Below are 15,344 nucleotides of genomic sequence, written 5' to 3'. Positions count from 1 at the left end.
CCTTCACTGGCATTTGAAAGTTCATGTTTAAATTTAGGGCATATATGTATATCTATCTATCTATCTATCTATCTCCATCTATATATATCGATACACACATATATACATATGTATACATATGCATATGCACTTAGGATACTCATCTGGTTAATATAGGTGTGTACAAGAGAGTTACTTTCATGTTGTAGATTAATTCATTTTAAAGATGTTTACTGAACATCAACTACTGACAGTTTATTCCACTAGGTTCTAGGGACACAGTGGTGAACCAAGCGGACATGGTTCCCGCTGCTCTGAGACATTTGTTGAATAATTGGGTGGCTGCTTGAGGATTGGTATTTTATTTTATTTTTAAATTTTTAGTTGAAGTATAGTTGACATACAATATTATATTAGTTTCAGGTGTACAACATAATGAATTGACAAATATATCACAGAGTGTTCACCATGGTAAGTATAGTCACGATCTGCCACTGCACAAAGTTATTATAATATTACCGACTCTCTTCTCCATGCTGCACTTTCTGAACCATGCCTTATTTATTTGATAACTGGAAGTTTAATACCCTTCATCTGTTTTGCCTATCTTCCCACCCTTACCGCCCTCTGGCAACCACCAGTTTGTTTTCTTTTCTTGTATTTATGAGTCAGTTTCTTTGTGTTTGTTCATTTGTTTTTTAGATCTCACATATAGGTGAAATTATATGTTATTTGTCTTTTTCTGACTTATTTCACTTAGAATAATACCCTGTAGTTCTATCCATATCATCACAAATGGCAAGATTTCATTATTTTTGATGCCTAAGTAATATTCCATCACACACACACACACACACACACACACACACACACCTTCTTTATCCATTCATCTTTCATTGGACACTTAGGGTTTCATATCTTACCTATTCTAAATAATGCTTCAGTAAACATAGGGATACATATATCTTCTTGAGTAGTGTTTTTGTTTTCTTCAGGTAGATACCAGAAGTGTAATTACTGGATCATATGGTTGTTCTGTTTTTAAGTTTTTGAGGAACCTCCATACTGTTTCCCATAGTGGCTACGGTGATTTACATTTCCACCAATGGTGCCTTCCCCATTCCACCCCCACATCCTTCCCAGTATTTGTCATTTCTTATCTTATCAATACTAGCCATTCTGACAGGTAGGCATGATATCTCATTGTGGTTTTCATTTGCATTTCCCTGATGGTGAGCCATGTTGAGCCTCTTTTCACGTGTCCGTTGGCTATATGTATATCTTCTTTGGAAAAATGTTTGGATTCTCTGCCCATTTTTAAATCAGATTTTTATTTATTTTTGGTGTTTAGCAGACCAGTATTTTAGTATTAGGGTAATGTATGTAAGGTTTTGTGAATTTTGTAGATGGTGGCATATATGCATGTTTCAGTCAAGCTTTATATTCCATTGGCTGGTGGGTATTTCATTGCTGCAGCCAAAAGGATTTTCCAAGAACTCTAGTATAATATAGATCTTTCTAAAGTACCATGAATAGTGGAACACATGCCTCTTAAAAGTAATTTTATTTAAATACTTATGTAAACAGTCAATGGACAGCCTTCTTGGGGTGGTGAATTATCTGGGATGAAAGATAAGTTGATGTCATTGGCTGAACGTGCCAGGGGAGCTTTTGGCGCACCGCTTGGTGTCCCTGCTGGAATGGCTGGAATTGATACCATTGGTTTCATGGTCAACACTTGAGAGCCCATGGAGGGTACAGATTTTCCCTGTGTGTAAGCATGTAATAAATCAGGGTTTCAGTTCTAAAAGCTACCCGGTACCTTGTAACTTAATGCAGTTTCAAATAGTGCCCAAAGTGAGAGAGAGTCCAATTCAGACTTTTAAAAGATAATCTCTTAAAGGTCCCGATATAGTTGTTTCTTACCCTTTCCTCTTTATTTTCTCTGCCCCCCCCCACTCTGTCCTATTTCCAGTAGTTCTCTAGATCAGTCAGTGTGAATCAAGGATAACAGCCCTAACCACAGTCATAACCCTAAGAGCTTTTTTTTTTTTTAATTGAGAGCTTACTATATGCCAAAGACTATGCCAAACACATCACTATATTATCTTCTCCAGTTCTAACAGTAACATTTAAGATAGGCACTTTCCATTTCCCTTCCTCAGGTAAAGAATCTGGGGTACAGGAAGTTTGGTAAATTTGCACAAGGCCACAGAGTTACTAAGTGGTAGAATTTCAGCCTGCATAAGTTGACAGCAGAACCTGGGTCCTTTATTTTTATGCCATTTGTGACTTAGGAGAAGGGAGGTCAGGTAGGTTAGTAAGGGGAATAGTGTAGCCTCTTAGTCATCTCTTTGCTCCCATACCCAGCACAATACCTGGTGTGTAGGAAGTGCTCAGTAACTCTAGTTAATGAATACAGTTATTGCATTAGGAACCTGTATGCCCTACCCTACCCCCTTGTCTTTCTATTTATTGGTCTTTAGTTTTGCCAGTACTTTGTTCACTTTTCTGTACTTCTCTTCACCCTTTGTACCCTCAGGGCTCCCCACCTCCCATGAACTATCATTACCTCCTACCAGGACTATTGCAGTAGCCAATCTTGGCCCTCCTTTAGTTGAGTCTCAAAATAGCAGCTAGAGGGAACTTTCTAAAAACTCATCTCTGGGCCCTTTGTTCTCCTTCATACAGCCTCTCAGTGGTTTTCTGTCACCTTAAATCAAAATCACCTCCTTCTCCCTGGCCTACCAGATCCTGTGATGGTCTGGCTCTGGTCACGGCATTAGTCTCATGGACACCACCCTTTTCCCTTCTTCTCTGTCCTCCAGCCATAATGGATCATTCTCCTAATTCCCACCTCAGGATTCTTGCATGTATTTATTGTTACTACCGCTCAGAAGACTCTTCTTCCATGTCCTCCTTCCCCCGGCTGGTGCCCCCACTCAGATTTCAGTGCAGAGGTCCCTGCCCAAGAGAAGTCTTTTCTGACCCTTGGATTTTAAGCCTTTCTAGATCTCTGTAGCATTTACTACTTGTATCTTTATCTGTTTGCATGATTACTTAATATGTGTCCCACTAATCCATAAACTCCAAGAGTTTACCAAAGCCTGGGACATAGTAGGTGTCCCATAAATATTTATTAAACAAAAGAATGAATGAATGAACAAATGAGCAGACTAAAGAGTCTAAATAGCTTGCTTGAGACTCCTGGCTGGAGATTTCCTATTATTAAAGGGAAGTTAAGACAAAGGTAATTTCATTACATTATGGAATTCAGTTTGATTATGGCTTGTTGAGATTGCATTGTTTTCTAATCATTTACTTTGGAGATAAGCTCTTAGACACAGAGAGGTGAAGTCACTTGTCCTGGGCACACAGCTAGCTCATGTCACATATCTTTGTTCTGACCTTTGAATGATGTGTCAAGAGAAACATACATATTTTCATAACTCTACAGGACATCTTTGGTGTGCTGAGTCTGTAGGAGCTCCATCAATATTTGATAATATTGATGTTGTCATGTTGGAATTTTTAAAGTGTTGTCGGAGAACATGTGTTGTTATTTATTTTCTTCTTGTACACCGGTGTGTCCAGAATTAATTGGGTGACAATCTAAGAGCACACAGATATACGGCCTAAAGATGTGTCCATCCTAGAAGACAATGCCCACAGTTAGAAGCAGCCTGCATTTGGTTCCTAGTAGGACAGGGCAGGGACCCCCCTCATATTCTTGGGGTCCAAGAGTGAGGAATGCTGACTGGATCTCTAGTCTGCCAGCAGGAGAGCATGGCCAATTACCAGCTGCAGTTCCAAAAATGTCTCAGATCGCCCAGACTGAAAAGGGACACAAGCGATCTCACAGCCCTCCTAGATTCTGGGACTGTATTAAGTGTTAAAAATTCACCGGGATGTGAAATTACCTCCCTTTCAAGTTCTCTACTAAGGCACAGCCGCTGCAAGCCTCCACCAGCACCTGTGCTGGGGAGGGCTAAGTGAGCATCCTGAAGTGCTCGCCTGACTGCTGGGGTGAATTGCGGGCCTCCTGGGTCCCTGCATCGCCCCCCGTGCAGGGGTGAAGCAGCAGTTTTGTCCTGCAGGTACAGTAGGTACTGGATTAAACAGGTCTGCTCTTGCAGACAGAGACCAGGCACCGTTCTAGCACGAGCTGTGTTTGGATTGGAGTTTCCAGGGCCTTATCAGGAGCCACCCCTAGTGACACAGCCGGTGCCAGAACTAACTTTGACTTTCACTCCTCGCCAAGGGCTTGCAGAACACCTTAAAGGAAAAAAGATGGAGGCGCTTAGAGTTCAGATGTTCATGCCTTGCTCCTTTGAAAGCTTATATCTGTAAGTGAAGTTTTATTCTGGAAATAATCCCGGGACCACTTAACAGGAGCGATTTTTTTTTTTTTTAAGGGGGAGGATAGAGAACGGAAAGGTTTTATTGGGAGTTAAAAATACTGGAACTGTTACTTTGTGACTGTGGCTTTAATCAGCTTCAGCTGTAGCCTCTAGTATGTGGCTATGACAAGGATAACAACTAATTTGTCCAGGGGGGTGGGGGTGGAGGATCAAAATGCTGGCCTCTTAGCTTTGTCTTCTTGTTTAAAATTGAATGTTGATCTTAAATTAATAATGCCAAAAAAATGACCGCTTGAAAAATCTGAGAACAGAGCTTGATTTATGATTATGGGGTAGATTACAGCTCAGCTTCGTCATGAATAAAAAAGGGTTCTCTTCAGGAAAACGAGTGTGCTTAGCAATAACATTTGTCAGAATTGTCCTATTGCAAACACTTCGGATTTTTTGCTTTCTCTCTCTTTCTCGTTTTTTTACCTAACTGTGGAATAATAGCAGTTGCATTTATAAATAATCTTGTTTGCATTTCTGTATATTGATTTTTTTTTTCCTCTTTGAGAGAAAAACAAAACATCCAAACATCAGAATCATCTGCCTGGCATATCAATGTAGAACAAGTTTGCGATGGGCAGTTTCAAAGAAATACTTAAAAAGAGAAAGACTAAATAGATGATAGCTGCCCCCCCCACCTTAACATTTACTTTCAGTGTTAGGTGATAAGATTTGGAAACAATACTAAAAGCTGTGTCCCTCAGTGAATAGGCATTCAAGCAAATCAACTTATGCAAAAGCCACCTCTGGAGCTTAATAATTATTTACTGAACGTTCCTGGGTCATGAGAGAGGTTCTGATTAAGTCAGAAAAGCATTATGTTCAGCAGCTTGTGAAGGTGTGTTTAAAGACGGCAAGAATCATGGAAAAATACTAAATGTAGCAGAACTATTTTTAGAATTTGATTCTTAAAAAATGAATTCCCACAAATTCAAGCGCCGTTGAAGTTCCTAATGTTCAGTACGTAGATCTTTAGAAGTTCTCAGAGTAGCTTTTTAAATGATTTCTAATTTCTTATGCTATTTTGGCTGTACTGAGTTTGTTTTCATTGATACTGTTTTCATTCTATAGGTCATTGAAACACTTTAAATACTTACCTCTCTAAAATGATAGAGCATTTTACGAACACAGTTTGTGTATTTTAATTATGTATTCAAAATGCCATTATCCTAGAAAGGTTATAAGTTTCTGCTTCGCAAACCAGATAATAGTTAAGGAGATGATGGCTGCTCTGTTTGATTTATACCCAAGAATGTATCTGTAACTTACTAATGTTTTAAATATTAATTTTATGCAAATTAGTGGATGGCATGAATGGATAAAACATGCCGTTCTGATGCAGCCTAAGGACAGTAATGATGTCACCCTTGAAATTACACCAGTTAATTCTTAATTTGAACTTCTTTTGCTTAATTGATTCTGAATTTCTTTCTTTGGTTAAAGGAAATACTCTTCATAGGAGCAGGCTTCCCTTCTAAATTCCCAGAAGGAAGTTCTTAGCACACGTCTTTGACAGAACTCTTCACTGAGCTGTTGCCTGTTAACTTCTTTGTTCCTGTTCTTTTAGGAAGGGCACTCCCTGTGAATTAATTGTTTCCCTTGTACTTTCCTCTAGGAAAGCAGAGGAGCACTATAGCAGAAGGCAACATTCTAAGAGTTCTGGCTTCCTAGAAAATAACTTGTTAGTTTTCACTAGTGTTGAGATGTTAAGAAGATGCTCAGAGGATCCTAAATGAAGAATTAGAACATAGTGTCATATAATGTCTACTTCTTGTCCATGGTGTGCCGGCCACCATTCTAAGTATCTTACCTGTACTAAAGCATTTAATTTTTATATTTGCTCTGTGACAAAGGTGCTTTTTTCTACTTCCATTTTGCAGATGAGAAAATTGAGGTTTGGTCAGATAAAAAATCCTACCCAAGTCATATACCTGAGAAATAATAGAGCCAGCTTTTCAACCTTCGGTGTTCTGACTCCAGGACTTATTCTTGTCTCTGTTATGATGCTCTGTGGATTTTCATTTAAGATCCTGAATGCATGATGTTTGTTTCTCTGCCTTTTTATTGAGTGGGCCTCTCCAATGCACACATTCCTGAATTATTCCAACGGTTACTCATTTGAGCTTTGGGAGGGCACAGTTCCTCCACTGCTACAGTATTTGTCTATCAGATATATTTCCTTATATCCAATTCACTATTGATTATAATTAGAAGGCATCTATTTGGGGAAAAGATCTACTAAATATATACATTGATTATGAAATCCATCCTAAATTGAGAAATCTTAAAATATAGAGGGAAAGTTTGTCTTAGAATTTAGGAAATATAGTAGCTCCCTAGAGCCCAGAGCTCTTTGGAAGAATGTTTCTCTGTCACTGGATGATTCAAGCAAAATGGTTTGATGAAAGGTCTTCCAACACTAAGATTCTAATATCTGATTTTAATAGAGGTGGGGTATTTATTGGGATAGAAACACTACATTTATTCATTGAACAGATATTTATTTGAGCCTACTGGGTGCCAAGTAGTCCTCTGGGTGCTGGGGAAGGTATATGTAAATGAAATATAAAAAAAATCCTGTCCTTATGGAGACCAGGTCATGAAGGACTATGCACATTTAAGCTCCATTCTTAAGTCTGGGCCTCATCCTTACAGTCCAGAGTGGCTGCTGGACTCTAGTCATTACAGCTGAAGTCCAGGAGATATGATGGTAGAACTTAGGCATGAAGCTAATCAAGCTCCTGAAAATCTGGGAAATGTCATGAATAGCAGTGTACTAGCTAAAATGAAAAGAAAATAGGAAAATGAATATTGGGTTGTTTGAGTTGTAGATTTTAGGCTGAAATTTTATCTTTTTCAGAATGACTGATATTTTTCCAAAGTGTCACAAAAACCAACTGTGGTATCCAGGGCACATCAAACTGGTTTAATAAAAATGGAGATTGACTAGTCTTTGCAAGTCAGTGTCCAGTCTTCAGGGTTTTCAGGGCTTCAAGGACCATTTCATTCAGATGCTCAATGTCATCCTTCTTGTTCTCCGTCCTCTGCTGCTTCTTTCAGTTTACATTACTGTTTCACCTAGTCTGGCTTTCTTTTCAGTTGGCCCAGGAAATTGCAGACTTAATATCCCACCATCTTTCCAAATCTTTGTTTTTTTTTTTTTTTTTCCCAGGTTTTGTACATTTATTCCTCTAATAACAAAATCATACAAAGCCAAGGCAGCTACAGAACCCCATGGGCCCTGACCAGTGGCTCGCAGGCTTCCTCGAGGCTCAGTGTGGACAGGGGTGCAATGCAGCCAAGCCCCCGCCCTCCAAATCTTTGTATAAGGAGAGTTCTTTTACCCCAGTAACTGTAGTCAAAGGTGTAGGGCTGCCTCCTACTTGACCATCTTGGAGCACAAGCCCATTCGGTGGATATGCTCATTGGCTAATCTTGGGTTGTGTTTCTATGTCTGGTCTGGGGTTAGTAGCACATCATAACCTCATGAGCTGAAAGTGAGGAGTCTGGTCCTTCAAGGTGAAATCAAGGTGCTTTACCAAAGAAGTGGGGCAGGATGCTAGGCTGCTCCTGAGGCCATTATTTGTACTTTGTTTTGATTTCCACACCGTTTTGTGACCTTTGCATCTTGGCAGTAGCTACGTCCAAACATGCATCAAGAGAGTTCTTCATTTTGAAACATTGTAGGTACATTATCCTGTCATGTCATACAAATTACTTACACCTTAGAGGGGATGAGTTTTTCAGAGCATTTTAAAACATGGCAGCTGTGTGTGAATGGGCTTCCATAGTTGGACAGAGTAAGCGAGAATTCTAGAATGTGGTCTAGTGGAAGGAAGCTTGATGTGAAAGAAAGCAAGTTCGAGTGTGGGGCATCTTAACTTTACTGGCTTTAAAACCTTTTGATGGCCTGGCTCTCAGAGGCAATTCCTGAAGGGAACTGAGTGTGAAGATTATGCCAGCCCATAGTGGCATCTGTGGAAAACAGAGAACATTTGTGGTCATAAAATGAGGAAATGGCATGCTTGTATCATTCAATGTCATCTTTTAGTTAGAGTGTATAGAACTGAGAAACTCTGGGAGTGGGGAAAATAATCAACTTAAAAAAAAGTCTGATGATGAAAATTGCCTATAAGAACATTGGTCGTATGTTACAGAAGTCTCTTGAACATTTTTGGTCATCCTTCCTAGTTAAAATTTTTCAAGTGAACTCTCAACATACTTTTATTTTATTTATAAATTATAAACATGTTTATAATGTTTATATATTATACACATTACTTTATGTTACATTATATTATAATTACATTATATGATATGTACAAAAGTAGAAAATAAAAATGAAGGTTAAAATATATGTAAAGAAATGTTCTAATATTTTCTTTCTGAGCCCCAGAATACCATTTTTTGAACCTTCTTTTGAAGAATATTGATATACTGGGAGTCTTCTTAGGGTTCTCTTTCATTTTGACCTAATCAATTACGGAGATTATCTTTCCTGATACTGGAGGTCCAGCTTTAAGAATATTAATTCTGAATAGATGCAGAGAGTCTCCAGTTTTTAACCAACGAATTAGGGCTTAGGTTTGGAAAAGTCAAGATTTCAGACTTTTTTTTTTAAAGATTTTATTTATTTATTTGACAGAGAGATCACAAGTAGGCAGAGAGGCAGGCAGAGAAAGAGGAGGAAGCAGGCTCCCCGCTGAGCAGAGAGCCCGATGGGGGGCTCAATCCCAGGACCCTGGGATCATGACCTGAGCCGAAGGCAGAGGCTTTAACGCACTGAGCCACCCAGGCACCCCAAGATTTCAGATTTTAATTTACATGGGATTAGTGGTGATTCTTTTAGGATGTTCTCTTCCTTTCGTACAATGAAAGGTGCAGAGCTTCAAAGCATAGGAGTGCTGTCCACTTAGGACACCATCATCTCCCTCCTGTCTAGCAGAACCTGACCTTTGGGAAGCATCCAAGTATTTGGTGAAGGAAAGGAGAGGAGAAAGACAAGCTGTACTTTGCAGTCCTTTTTCTTTTCTCTGTGCCAGAAACCTGTAGTATGTATTATCTGAGCTGGTAATGTTACCAGAAACATTTTGGCAGGTTTTCATTTTTTTTTTTTCCTTGACCATTAAAACCCAGAGTTGATGATGACAGAAGTCCAGAAGATCCCCATATTTGAAGCCGAACTATGAAATCTAGTACTCTGACATGTACAAGGAACAAAATCTTTCCTTACGGGCACTTGGTTCTACCATGAGTGGTGAAAAGGTCATCCTTATATTCACAGTGCGATTACTTGAGAAGGAATGGGAAGGTTCAGATAATGGGAAGGCTGATCATTTGGAAGTATCGAATACCTAGACTGCCACTTAAAAAGATAAATCCACTGACCAACTCTTGCTTCAGTGGTTTCTGCACTTGGAGGCACTCACACAAGATTCTTAATCATTTCTTTTTGCTGACAGAACCAACTGATTTGGGGGGGCACTTTCTGTAAATTCAGCCTTTTGGTTTCTTTTTCTTAGGATAACATAGTTGTGTTGTAACCATAAAGATCCACTGGCACTTTTTGGATGGATGTTTTTATTTGTTTGGTTTTATAGCCCATTTGGCAGGAGAGAGTAGCCCCCATTTCCTTCCATTCCTCGTGTTGGAATCAGGGTAATAAAGACTTCAGAGTTCTTGGCAGGCTTGCTGGAGGTGGGGGATGGCATGAATTTCCTCAGATGTGGAAGAAAGTGTTCTCATCTAAGAATACAAGGTGTGAGCTTCAGGGCCTACTGAACTCCTTAGGTATTAATTTACTCTTAGTTTCTGAACATGGTCAGGCATCAGAGTCAGCTGCAGAATTTTTATAGACATATTGATCCCTGAGCCTCATCTTACCTGAAATCAGAATTTCTAGAGATGGAGACTGGAATGGCATTCTCAGCTGATTTTTTTGGCAGCCACTCTTACATGGAAACTCTGGTGCCTTAACCTGATTTTGACCTGGCATTCTCACTTGTGTGCCTTCTTGTGTCTCCACTGTGTATTTGAACCTCAGCCATTGTGCCTTCCTGAACATCGTTACATTATACTCCAAGTGTACAGGCAAATGCTAGGCTTTGAGCTCTGTTAACTTAATGATTATACTGAAGATTAATTTTCCCTGGAGGAAAACGCTAGAATTTTTACTTTATATCTCAGGGGAGAATTGCAGGATAAATAATCTCCCTCCACCCCTGCAAAACTTTGTCCTGTTCTCTGAATTAAATAGGGATTCCCTAAATCTTAAGAGGGAAATCTGCTGTCATCCGAACTTGAATATAGGCTTATACAAAATTGCTTTTAAAAAAAGATTTTATTTTTATTTATTTATTTGAGAGAGAGAGGGAATGAGAGAGAGAACGCATGAAAGGAGGAAGGTCAGAGGGAGAAGAATACTCCCTGCTGAGCAGGGAGCCCGAGGCGGGTCTTCATCCTGGGACTCCAGGATCATGACCGAAGCCAAAGGCAGTTGTTCAACCAACTGAGCTACCCAGGCGTCCCACAAAATTGTTTCTTCGCATCAAAAAAGAAGTAGCAAGTTCATGGTTTGCTATTTCTTCTACTATTAATTTTTTAACTCTGTTCCAGTTTAATGGACTCTGTTCCAGTCATGCTAATTTTGTTTACATCTGTCATAGATTTTAATCCTCATCACAACGCTGATAGGCAGGTGTATTAAACAGTCTTCATAAATAAGGAAAACTGAAGCTCAAAGGGATTGACCGAGTTGGCCATGGTCACAGATTCATAAGTGGCAGAGCTGGACTCTGCCTGAGGAATTGAAGAGAGGAAACACAGGAAAAAGTATGTCGTCTCCTTCAGCCCAGAGACTACATTGCAACTGACATCTGGTTTCCTACCTTGGATAATAAACCATGTTATGGAGACCAAGCTGAACCATAAGGCCTATTAAAGGGATATTGGCATCACTGTCAAAGATGAAGCGTGGCTGGGTCAATGTCATTTGGATCTCAAGGAATTTCTTTTTTTTTCTTTTAATATTTTATTTATTTATTTGACAGAGAGAGGGAGAAAGATCACAAGTAGGCAGAGAGGCAGGCAGAGAGAGAGAGGGAAGCAGGCTCCCTGCTGAGCAGAGAGCCTAATGCAGGACTCCATCCCAGGACCCTGAGATCATGACCTGAGCTGAAGGCAAAGGCTTTAACCCACTGAGCCATCCAGGTGTCCTCTCATGGAATTTCTGGTATATTTAAGAATTTAATGAAAGCCATGGAATTGACTGTATGAATTGAGGAATTTACAAAACATTTTGGACCACATATCCAATGTCTACACCATCCCAGAGAAGGGGGGAGCTTTGAAGGTTTAAATACAAATTCAGCCATAGAAGTGGGAACTCAGGTCACGTGTGTGGATGGATGCTGTCTTGTGGACTTTAACGTTGGTGACATTGGCACACTCAGTCATAGCCGTGCATTAGGGAGGGGGGCTTGGAGAGGGTCAGAGCAGTGGAATGGCTCAGGGACCATCCGGCTGCTCTGCAGTGACTGAGCTAGAACTTGCGTCCAGTTGATAGTCCTCCTCCTTGAATCCCGTTGAGAAATTCGCAGCTCTTGGGAAGTTGTGTGTCAGGCTTCACTGCTTCAGGGAAATGCTAGTAACGGCGTTTGCCTCTCTTTCCCTTGGCTGTGAAAGGGTGATTTCTTAGAGTGATCCACCTTCCCAGGTGGAACTATTTAAGAGTCAGACAATCTGGATAACTGATTTAATTTTAGGGCATCTCAGAAAAATGTTTGTGACCGTGGCTTTAAACAGTGTGAGGTTAGAAACCAGGTATCCCCAGCATAGAGTGCTCTGTTCCCCTGGCACAGAGGGAACACTCCCTGAGTAGTTGTTGAATAAATGACCTTTACATAATCTGATTAAAAGGCATCAGACTCACTGAATTAGGATTACCAATACAGATTGAGCCCCAGATGAGTGCAGTTAGCTTTTAAATTCATCTGGACGACTCTCCTTGCTTATCTTTAATGGCGAAAGCATCAGGTCCTCATTTTAAACATAAGCTTTTGTAGCCACGTGTGATGTTCTCACATAAGCCGCGACTTTGAGTTTAAAACCTGATGCTCCTTTGTCTTGCTCCCACTTTGAGGGGTAGATATCTTCATTTTTGTCTATGATTGCTGATTTAATTAATTCTAAGAGACAAAGGTCTTTAAAAAATGTCAAATAAAGCTGAGGATCTGGAGTCATCTTTAACAATCTAGAAAGACCCTGCAGGGAGTGTGTGCAGTGAAGTGACTACAGTCTTCCTTTTGCATTTTTTTTTTTTAGAAAATTTATTAAAATAATTTCAATTAGCCAAGCTCTGCTACATTTTCCTTATTGGACTTTCAATTTATTTATAAGGGTATACTGTATAAATATGCATTTTTTTTTCTGATAGGGTATCTCAGCAAATGCTTTAAATGATATTGTTGGGAACGTAAAGTCTGAAGCCTTACTGTGGTTGATCACTGGTAATTTTAATTTAAGATGTCTCAAGAATGCTTTACTGTTAATTGAAAGGATTTTTTCCCCCAGTATCACAGCCAATGGCTTGTCTTGAGCAGCTAATTAGTGCGATTATTCCACAGCTGCATTTGCTACAGCACAAAGGTTTGCTCCTGTTTTTATCAAAAGGATCAGTCTCTCTGGGAATGTTTTAACCTGACAGGCTTTGAATAGTAAGGCTGTTATTTATTTATTTATTTTTTAGGAGCTGTTCTCCCTTCTTCCCCCACCACCTTCCTTTTCTCGTTCAAGAAGCTGCATTTGAGCTTTGAACACACACTCAAAAATGTGAAAATACCTTTGCTTTTTATGCTCTTCTAAATAGAGCCTTACCTGGTGAATAGATTATTTTGAGTAACGTCTAGGTGTTCCTACTGTGTGGATGAGTACATGATATTAAAATAAGTGGGGTATTCACATTGTTTAATCTGTGCGCATCTATAGGAAACTGTAAAGGACAGAGGATTTAAGTCTTCTGGAATGCTGAAGATCTCCAGGAGAACCAAGCCACTGATACTCTCAGCACTTTCTCTTCCTACTGTCAAAATACAGTCTGTGATGGACCCTGTCTCTTTTCCTTCAGGCAACGGGTGACTTTGATTACCAAGTCATTCCTTCATGTTCGTAATTTAGTTCATGTTCCTCGTGTTTTTAAATTAGAGACATATATTCTGCCATTGAGAAAAATATTTTGGCTTTTTTATAATTTAGGGGGGAGTAGAAAGAGAAAGAAAGAGCAGAAAAAAAAAAGAATAGAAAAGAAAAAGAAAGAAAGAAAATAAGAAAGAAAAGAAAGAAATTAACCTCTAGTTTTACTTTCCATCTGACAGCTAAGATCACCCTGATACAGTCCCTACTAGGCATGTCTATTTGTGTACATACATACACACACTTTACTTATTTTAAATTAAAACATAAATACTCTTTTGATTGCTACTTTTTATTTTATCCTTATTACCTACTTTTCTTACTTTGCTCTGTAGTTGTGCATTTTTTTTAAAATAGTATGATATCAAATTCATGTATTAACAACTTACTTTTTTAAAACCAGGTTTATGCTGAAATCTCATAAATAGCTTTATTTTTTCCCCAGTTTTATTGAGGTATAATTGACAAAAGCTATATATATATATATTTAAGGTGTATAACGTGATGACTGGATACATGTGTATACACTGTGATATGATTACAGTCAAGCTAATTAATACATCCATCATGTAGTTACTATTTCTTTTCTTTTTCTTTTTTCTTTTTTTTGCTATGAGTAAGGCCACTCCTATAGCGAATTTCAAGTGTGCAGTAAGTATTGTTACTGTAGTTGCCTTGATGAACATTGGATCCCTAGAACCTGACCTCAAACTAAAAGTTTGTGCCTTTTGACCAGGCTCTCCCCTAATAATTTATGTAGTCATTCTCATATGAGGGGGAAGATTTAGGAGGCTCAGAATTTTTTTTTTTAAGATTTTATGTGTTTATTTGACAGAAATTATAAGTAGGCAGAGAGGCAGGCAGAGAGAGAGGAGGAATCAGGCTCCCTGCCGGGCAGAGATCTCAGTGTTGGGCTCAATCCCAGGACCCTGGGATCATGACCTGAGTCGGAGGCAGAGGTTTTAACCCACTGAGCCACCCAGGTGCCCCAAGGTTCAGAATATTTTGCAATGTGTAAATAGCTTTGCAATGTCAAGTTTTCCACATTTTGAATTATGTTTTTAGGAAAACTGTCCATCAATGAAATTTCTGAGTTAGATTGTCTGAACAATATTAACGCTTTTTGATAAAGTTGTTTTTCTTTTGCTTTTCTTAATATGCCTTAAAGGATTGTGCCAGCAATGGCTCAGACTAGCATTATTGGTATACTTATTCTGGTAGTGAACATTTTTTTTTTTTAATTGGGTCATACCGTGAATACTTTTTTTTGCAGCTGACTTTTCTAAGTTCATTATATTGCGTAGATTTAATTATAACTGTAAACATATTATTTCTTCAGCATTTTGAATGGTTGGAGAGTACTACCTTATTTAATACTATCATAATTCCCTGAATTGATTTCCTATGGTGAGTAGTAAGTTAACTGCTAGTATAATTTTTATCATGTAGTTTTCTGGAACCGTGTGAGAGAGAAACACAAACATCTCATCTGTTAGCATGTTTTGCTACCTGCAGAATTTGAAGGTTCTTGTCTTTAAGGAGTTCGTGAGGACGGCCAATGGCTTAAAGGCTTTATTTTGTCTTTTGTTGGAGGGTAAAGACCATACTGAGCTTTATACTCAAGGAAGGAAGCTAAAGCCTTTCATATTTCCCTTGATGAGCGACTTCCTTGAGAGTGAATATTTTCTCAAATGTTACTGTTTTTCCGATTCTAGGTACCAAGGTTTTGCACTGTTTGCCCTAAGCAGAGATTTTTTTTTTTTTTTA

General features: G+C 39.0%; 1 protein-coding gene across 6 annotated transcripts in view; it reads left to right on the top strand.

The window, feature by feature from the left end:
* The window catches only part of MITF (melanocyte inducing transcription factor), a 228,308-nt gene that overhangs the window by 116,934 nt on the left and 96,030 nt on the right, over positions 1-15,344 (top strand). The window contains exon 1 of one of the 6 annotated variants that reach the window (XM_004738345.3): positions 4,007-4,325. The exons of 4 other annotated variants lie outside the window; for them this stretch is intronic. In XM_004738345.3, the coding sequence (XP_004738402.1) occupies positions 4,270-4,325 (56 nt within the window). In that variant the 5' untranslated portion in view covers positions 4,007-4,269. Of the gene's footprint in view, positions 1-4,006; positions 4,326-15,344 lie in introns of those variants that run through there. One more of the 6 variants, XM_004738346.3, reaches the window with a different exon arrangement.

Source organism: Mustela putorius, unplaced genomic scaffold, assembly GCF_011764305.1.
Source record: "Mustela putorius furo isolate JIRA1106 unplaced genomic scaffold, ASM1176430v1.1 tig00000095_pilon_pilon_pilon, whole genome shotgun sequence".
Lineage (NCBI taxonomy): Eukaryota > Metazoa > Chordata > Mammalia > Carnivora > Mustelidae > Mustela > Mustela putorius.
This window is presented reverse-complemented; position numbering and strand designations above follow the sequence as displayed.